Source organism: Paramormyrops kingsleyae, chromosome 21, assembly GCF_048594095.1.
Source record: "Paramormyrops kingsleyae isolate MSU_618 chromosome 21, PKINGS_0.4, whole genome shotgun sequence".
In the NCBI taxonomy this organism is placed as follows: domain Eukaryota; kingdom Metazoa; phylum Chordata; class Actinopteri; order Osteoglossiformes; family Mormyridae; genus Paramormyrops; species Paramormyrops kingsleyae.
This window is the reverse complement of record NC_132817.1, coordinates 1,548,905-1,557,205: the sequence shown is the minus strand read 5'-3', so window position 1 is coordinate 1,557,205 and position 8,301 is coordinate 1,548,905. Positions and strand designations below refer to the sequence as shown.

General features: G+C 42.0%; 1 protein-coding gene across 4 annotated transcripts; it reads right to left on the bottom strand.

The window, feature by feature from the left end:
• Positions 1-371: 371 nt before the first annotated feature.
• plk3 (polo-like kinase 3 (Drosophila)) lies at positions 372-6,111 on the bottom strand. Of its 4 annotated transcripts, none has more exons than XM_023798668.2 (15): positions 5,842-6,111; positions 5,275-5,382; positions 4,809-4,925; positions 4,602-4,731; positions 4,336-4,423; positions 4,149-4,244; positions 3,666-3,864; positions 3,436-3,562; positions 3,249-3,349; positions 2,477-3,143; positions 2,230-2,313; positions 1,958-2,117; positions 1,743-1,872; positions 1,522-1,629; positions 372-1,435 (listed from the first exon to the last, which is right to left on the bottom strand). In XM_023798668.2, exons 1-15 carry the CDS (start codon positions 5,986-5,988, stop codon positions 1,235-1,237), a joined length of 2,463 nt encoding a protein of 820 aa, XP_023654436.1. In that variant the 5' UTR covers positions 5,989-6,111; the 3' UTR covers positions 372-1,234. The 4 variants fall into 4 exon arrangements, with proteins under 4 accessions (XP_023654436.1, XP_072560183.1, XP_023654437.1 ...); XM_072704082.1 differs by lacking the exon at positions 5,842-6,111 and adding an exon at positions 5,665-5,826; XM_023798669.2 differs by lacking the exon at positions 5,842-6,111 and adding an exon at positions 5,684-5,826.
• Between the last annotated feature and the right edge of the window lie 2,190 nt (positions 6,112-8,301).

Below are 8,301 nucleotides of genomic sequence, written 5' to 3'. Positions count from 1 at the left end.
AGCTGACAACTGTGACCACAATGACAAAAGCCTTCAAAGTGGGAATTGGTGCGGCATAGAGCTCTTAGGATATTAGCTAATTTTTCCTGAACAATAAACCAGTTATCACCATGCTTCCTGGAATTGGCTGCAGTTTGTCTGCAATTGTACAGGACAATGCACTAAACCTACAGTTTGTTCATACGATTAGAAAGATATCCCTGCTATGGGAGATGACACCTGTGACAGATCGTGTCAAATGGAAGCCATTAGCCAAAGACTTTGGTATCCATACAACAAGGGAGGGCAGGGGTGTAAATTTCACAGAGATGTGGGTTTGTCTGCTTGTGTAGATCTTGATCAGTATATTGATTTTTTAAAAGGATCAATCAGACTTTCAAAAAACTTTATTTTAATGCAACATACAAGTGATCATACCAAACATGTTACCACACAAAATGCACACACAAACATATAAATAAATAATTTACCATTTAGTAAAGACAACAGCTTTAAATGTCTCTGGATTTGAAGACAATTTGATAGTGTAACACTGAGTCACAGTTTACAAGGAGACCACTCTGGGGCAGGAAAAACATTTTACAATTTGTGAAATGATACAGATATCTAATGGTGAAGTGCTCTTGCCTGTTACAAGGCAGTGTAAACACCACACTGTTGGCATTACATGGAAATACTTCAATTTCCTATTCAGCTTATTATTGCACAGTCCTGCCAAGGTTTCTCTCCAAAAGGCACTTTACCCTTTGCTAAGTTCATTCCTCATTGCATGAAGGCTGAATTACATTTTTAACAGACTACACATACACACAACTGGCACTCAAGATTTATATAGAAAAATGGCATCTATAGTTAAAAAATATGTTGATATAAGTTGTGATAAAAGGTTTGTCACAGACAATCAGTGCAAATTGTGTCATGTGAAGTCCCCTTGTAGTTAGTGAACTTGAAAACTTGTAACACATTTCAACTTCATTAAATATTTAAATAAAAAAAATAAAATAGTTTGCTCTGCACCTAGCCAGTCACCGGGGGGAGGCACACAGGTGTCCCCTGGCTGATCAGTGCACCTGGCCTGCGTTGAAGGATGTCAGTGTGGGCAAGAGACGCTCCTGTGCTATTGCTACGTTTTCCATAGTCCAATGAGGCCAGACACCAGCCAATCACAAGACCCAAAACTGAGCCTGATACGCTCCACAATGGAAGCAGAAGTAATACAAGGTTACTTAGAGGTTCAGCGTAAGGAGATGATGTGGTGCTTTAGCAGCTGGACAACATAGCTCAGTCGGCGACGCAGGTCAGGACAGCAGCCAAGCTCAGAGAGTGCACTCAGGCTGAATGTATACGACACACGCTCCTGGCTGATGTAGGTTAACATGTAGGAATCAGAACTCTTACTCAAAATGATCTTTGTGTGGTCAGTATAGAAATTCACCTGGAGAAGGGAAAATAGACACACTTACTTCCTAAGACACCCATGCCATTTATTACTCAAAATATATGCAAGTGTAACAGTCTCACCTGCACGGTGCCGTTATTGAAGAGCATGACAAGTGCATGGTCAGTCTTGACCCACTGCAGCAGCAAGGGTGACAAAAGAGTGTGGTCTATGCAAGGAAGATCGCCACCCTGTAAAATCACAGATTCCACATTCTGAGTTGGGAAAGAAGGATATAAAGGAAAGACCAACACATCAACAAACTGACTAGTAAACCGTTCTGACCAAGAGAGAAGTCCCTTACCTCCATGAGGTTCTGCTCCATGTATCTGGCCATGTACCCTACAACCTGCATCTGAGCCTGCAGCTGAGCCGGGACAGCACATGCCTGGAAAATGAAGTTCTTGTTGCTGGTCAAGTAGTAGCACACAGTCCTGCAGAAGAGAAAAGTAAAATTGCTCACAGTCTTGACAAACTTACTGCTGAATTGCAAAGGCTTTTTACAGTGGTTAGTCTTACTTGCGCTGGTCACACAAACTGAGGTGAGTCCCATCATTGAACAAAACACCAATGTCCTGGTTGGAGAGCTGGTAGCCAAAGCCATACTTGTTGGAATAATCAACCCACTTCGTGACCCAGACAAACTGGGGCCTGATCAAGCAGGGGGGATTTACAGAGGCTAAAAGAAAGGCAATTCCTTACATCAAGGAAGGCAACAGAAAGTTCAGAGAATCCATTACATTTTTAGAACATGTTACAGAAGCATTAAAAACCCTAGTCTGGAATGTTACCTGGAGGCATCGAGGACAAACAATCACGCAGAACTTTAATGACTAACTGTGCCACTGTGGCAGGTGTAAGGCCATCTTCAGAAGCTACAACAGAGGAAACACAGGATAACAGTACCGCTCACCAGACAACAGGCATTACGTTACATTAAGGCAAGATCAACACATCAACCAAGAGGCCAGTAAACCATTCTGACCAAAAGAGAAGCCACAACATATTAATACTATGAATCCAAGCTAAGCCGAGTACCTTTTGGCATGGTGCCTCTGAAGGGGCTGGAATTTTGGGCCTCATCCTCTGTTTGGGTGGTCAGCGGACTCTTGGCAGCCCGATTCACACAAGATAAACCTGACTTCCTTGACCTATGCTTCGCCTGGATGTTCAAGACACTGTTCATGACCTCATGAATACAGGACAAACTGGACTTCCTTGACCCATTCTGTGTCTGGGTGGTCAATGAGCTGTTTGTGACCTGATGAACACTGAACTTCCTTGACTCCACCTCTGCCTGGATGGTCTGTGGGCTGTGTGCGACCTGATGATCACTGGTCGAGCTGGATTTCCTTGACTCCTCCTCTGCCTGGATGGTCTGTGGGCTGTGTGTGACCTGATGATCACTGGTCAAGCTGGATTTCCTTGACTCCTCCGCTGCCTGCATGGTCTGTGGGCTGTGTGTGACCTGATGATCACTGGTCGAGTTGGATTTCCTTGACTCCTCCTCTGCTTGGATGGTCCGTGGGATGTTTGTGACCTGATGAACACTGGCTGAATTTGATTTCCTCGATGACTCCTCTGCCTGTATGGTCTGTGGGCTGTGTGTGACCTGATGATCACTGGTCGAGTTGGATTTCCTTGACTCCTGTACCTGGATAGTCAATGCCCTTTTGATGACCTTATGAAGACTGTGCGATCTGGTCTGTGGTGGGGGGGGGGGAGGTCACAAAAACCAGTCCTGTTAAATTAAAAACCATGGGTCTCAAGGGAGCATCATTTGACTATGATTTGGATAACAGGAACATACCTTATTTTTCTTCACTGTTTTATAGCTCATCTGCCGGCTTTTGACAAAGCATGTTACATGTTTGGAAATATCATCCCATTCCTCACAAGACAACTTATCAGCTGCAAGACAGGAGGTGATGCCTCAGGAACTTGAACCAAATGAACAAAGATGCTAGATTTGGTGGGTTTGAGCTGAACAAGCGTACCTTTTAATCTCTTCTTCTGAAACAAGCTCTTGGCCACCTTGGTGAAGAATGTCTTCACAGGACTAGGAGGTTTGAGCTTTGGCAGAGTAACACAACTACTAGGGGGAAGTGTGTCGGGGGTGAAGCCCTAGGGAGGGGGTGTAACTCACTTCAGTTAAACAAAATATCATACAGGAGGTGTAAATGTCACAAGCAAGTATTCCGCACTGAAACCTTTTACATGTTCTTACTTTAGTAAAGAACTCATGACGCAGGATCTGGTCTAGAGTGAGGCGATCGGATGGATTTTTCTGCAAGATCCCAGAAATCAGCTTCTGAGCTGCTGAAGAAAGGGTCGTGGGTAGTATGTACTTTACATCCTTGATACACTTGTAGGTCTCCTGCAAATCCAGGGTCTCAAAGGGTGGATTGCCAACCAGCAATGTGTACCTGTGCGAGAAAAGCAACATTTGTTTTTCATCTACAAGTGAAGTAAAAATGCAAGATGGAATGGTGCCCATGCATGTCTGTGGCAGAGAGAAGCATGAGTATGATGTAAGCATGAAATCACAGAATAGAATGAAAGACGGGAAAGGACGCCCCGGTTCCTATCGAGGGAAAAGATGCCCCGGTTCCTATAGAGTGTCCCCCAATATTTATCAAATGGAATTTTTCTGAAAGCTTTCGTTTTCACTTTGATCTTTAAGCATGGGGATGGTAGGGAAAATACATACATGACACAGCCCAGTGCCCAGATGTCTGATTCTGGTCCATGGCCTTGCCTGTTCAACACTTCCGGGGCAATATAGTTTGGGGTTCCACAAATTGTTCTACAACACACACAAAAGGAGATGTAAACAAACATACACCTGCTTTATCTTGCTGTAGAAGCCATTTGAAAAAGTCTCAAAAAGCACCTACTTTTTCCGATGTCCTGCTGGCTCCAGCTTGGCTGCCAATCCAAAATCACCCACCCTCAGCTCCATGTTCTCATTCACAAATAAATTGCCTGAAAAACCAATGGCTTTGTATGAAGTCTACACTCAACCCACACCTAATAATTGGGAACAGTAACAAACTGCAAAGTTATCACTACACAGAAATCCACATGAAACACAAGCACTGGGAATGCCTGGACAAATACCTACATTAATATACAAAGGATTAAACAAAGCACGCAAACAAACCTAGCTTGATGTCTCGGTGGAGAATTCCTTTTTTATGGAGGTATCTCAACCCCAATATGATCTGTCGAAGGTAATACCGCACTTCTGGGTCAGTAAGCGTGCGTCGAGTTTTCCAGATGTGTGCCAGCGACTAGAAATGGGGGCAATCTGTGTCAGATCCTTAACATTCAGTAACTGTCTGCAAAGGCCGGAGAAAACTGGACATACCTTCCTACTGCACAGTTCCATGAAGATGTAAATGTAGTTCTGGTCCTCAAAATTGTGCAAGAACTTCACTATGTGCTTATGATGCAGGTTTTTGTGAAGCTCAATTTCATTCAGAATCTAAGAGAGATTTAACACATTACCTCCCAAGGTTAAAGGGACATGCAGGTAAATGGCCAAGGAGCAAACATTCATCAACTCCAGGCTTTTCTCGGGGGGTGCAAGGTGAGAGAGCCCAACTAGTCATTCAACCAGAAAAACTTAAATAATAAATACATTTACAATAAATTATTACACATTGATATGATTAATACAAGTCACATTTTCAAATATAACTTACTAAATGGTGGACATTATTTGGAAATTGTATTTTAATTTTAATAATTTTCTCCAGGAAATAACTCCCATACAATTGCACCCTTGGTAAAATCACATATGCCTGAAATTAAGCATAATTCATATCACACACCTTGTCGCGATGCGGAGCTTTTAAGGCTTTGCCTTGGGGAATCACCTTCACGGCATAGGACTTGTTGGTGGAAAGGTCTGTCATTTCATAACATCTTGCAAAACCACCCTAAAAACCAAAACGTGTTAGGAACTATTGAATAAACTTCTCTCGTCTGTAATTATTGGGCACAAACTATCAATATATGATTGTTCTAAATTACCAAGGCAACTGGAACTACAAATCTATAATATACCAGTACACATTTCGACGATTCCGGGAAAAAAAATGCCTACATATCAGCTATATGGTTCTCTAGATTGGAAAAGCTGCAAAATAAAGCACAGCTGCCGAAAGGCGCAGCGAAATGCCAGCAGATTATCAGCGTGAACAAGAGGGTGGCTGCCGCACCAGAGAACCTGCAACGAACCATGTGGACGCAACCTGTAGGCTTTAACTTCTGATTACGGGTTCTCAGCTCATCACATCCATGTGGATCCACGTTAACGGAAGCGGACGTGAATCAAATGGTCCCCATTCGACGGAGGTGAATGTCCGACCGCCCAGCCCAGACGGAATGGTGAGTACCTTTCCCAAAAGCTTTCCTCTGCGGTAAGATCTTCCGGTTCTGGCGTCAGTCACTATCTGGCCCGGTTCCGGTCTCATTTGATCCGCTTTGACCCGGTTCGGATTCCGAGTCCGCCGATAGCAACAGGGGCATAAACCTGCATCCATGGTTTAGCGGCACGGGCGCTAAACCATATCGCCGCAAAAGAAAAACAGGAGTGGATGGCGAGCAGCGCATCCAGTCCTTACATACCCTCCGGCACACAGGCAGAAATGGCGGTCAAACCGGGGATTCCGGAGACAGCGCGGAGCCCCCAGTGACGCCAGAGGGCGGTCGGGCGACCGCAGCCAATCATATCTCAACTACTGAGTGCTGAATGAATTGTGTTATCGTATCGGAAATTCGTGCCACAAGCGAGGGTGTATGGAAATTGGAAACAATGAAATGGCTTCCACTCCGATTATAATAAATCTTTTTAAAAGTGTTTTTAAAAGCACATGTCATGCAGAGATACGTATTTACTATTTTTAAATCAAAAATACAATTCTACAGCCCTATTCTGTATACATCATATGTTTAGAAGGTTAACTCTCAATAGTGCAATAAGTACAGAGCTTATTTATTTAAATATTTCTCAGTTTCCACAAAGATATATTTCTATCTCCTATGTTTGCACAGCATTTGCTTGATACCAAGTAGATAATTTAGGCATGTATGTGTGTTATTTATTTATGACGCACCTGGTAAATGTCGTACTTGTGAGATACACTTGCACAATGACAAATAAAAATTCCTGATGCTCATGTTTACATAACAATGCAGTAAATTTCCGTACTTGCCCGAGTGCTATGCGCCCTCTAGTGTTATGTGCCGCGACAACTCGACAGTATTTGATAGAGTGCAGACAGAAATGTTAACTGGGTGTGAAGGTATACATACAGCTCTGGGGAAAAAACCTTTTCCTTTTTCTTAAAAAGATCGTTTTCATTTTCTTTTTTATATAAATGTACATTATTTTAATAAATGAACCTCCAAGATAATGACACAAAAACGTGCCTGCATAGTGCTTATAGCATTTGCAATTTTTGTTAAAATAAAGTGCAATATTAAAATTTGAATTAATTTAGATTTTAGACTAGTAATGTTTTCTACAAAATGTGGATATATTCAAAGTTGTATTGTTTGCCAGTTCTGCAGTTCAAATTTTCTCAATTCTGAAGTAAAATGTAAGGTGCTGAAAATTTTTAGGGAAAGATCATGATGGTGTTGTCTAGTCTGTATGTGAAATATTCTGGAAATTCATTTGTTTCTAGCAATAAGCCAGAGGAACTGTTTGCAGCTTTTATATTTGTTAACCATTTTGTATTTACTTTTTGCCGTGCAGGGTGGGTTCTGCTGGCAGAAAGTAGGGGGGTATTCCATGAAGCAGGATTAAGGGAAAGTCTGGCTTATTTCGATAAGTCTGTCTTATTTAAGTGAGAGTTCCGTTCCATCAACGTGTCTTAAATGAATCCCAGCTGAGTTGCCATGGTAACTTGCACCTCCGAACAAGTCTGCTCGGGACCAGGCTAACTGTCTCGCTTAGTTTAGCGTTGTCTCAAAGAACGTCCGTCGTGTGGGAACAGATTCCCAAAAGATCGTTTCGTCGGACGACATTCTGCGATTTTACTATTCATGTCATATCTGTTGAATTATATGTCATCTGACATTATATTTTACATTATCTGATTTACTTTTTTGTTAATTTGTAAGGTGTACCAAAATGACATGATTTTGTTTGAGTTAGCAGGATAATGAGTCTTGTAGGTCTATATACGTATATTAAAAAATGGAAGCTTGTAGTCAGTGCTGTGAGTAAAAGCAAGACGGGAAAGCAGAGAATAAAAACCATCTTTTCTGAAGTAAAGCTCTGCGTGATACTTTCATAATATGGAGAACAGAGCTGAGATTGCTACATAATCAATATAATAAAGCCTATAAAATCACGTCTTAGCATTCCAATTAATTCCAAAATAATTACAGTAAAATCCCGTTATAGTGGACTCGCTTATAACGGAATTTCGCTTATAATGGACAAACAATTTCGTCTCCAGGGCCGCTTTTAGATGTGGTTCCGTTCGGCTATAACGGACATGCAGTTCTGCCTACAAGGCGTGTGGCGTGCCGGTGATATGCAGCGCAGATACGTACGTAGTCGGGATTAATTATATTAATAGTCACGTATCTGGTTAGGTAAAGTTGGATTACTACATCTACAATATAATAATCTATACCACAAGTGTGTCTGCTGGGGTGTGGCATGAGTAAATGGTGTCGTGTAGTTGTGTTCTGGGCATACAGCAACTCTGGCTATAACGGACTGTTAATTGCCAGGTCCCTTGAAGTCCGTTATAAAGGTATTTTACTGTAAAATAAAAGCGTACGCTTTTACAAAGGTCAAACATGAAATGCAATGACTGAAATTGAAAGAAAATCTGTTA

What these genes read in the sequence shown, in the direction of transcription:
- plk3 (XM_023798668.2), bottom strand. Translation starts at nt 5,988, where the DNA reads ATGGATGCAGGTTTATGCCCCTGTTGCTATCGGCGGACTCGGAATCCG. An exon ending in AAACAGTGAAGAAAAATAAG is followed by an intron (nt 3,144 to 3,248) that starts GTATGTTCCTGT and finishes CCCCCACCACAG; the next exon opens with ACCAGATCGCACAGTCTTCA. An exon ending in TCAATAACGGCACCGTGCAG is followed by an intron (nt 1,436 to 1,521) that starts GTGAGACTGTTA and finishes TCCCTTCTCCAG; the next exon opens with GTGAATTTCTATACTGACCA.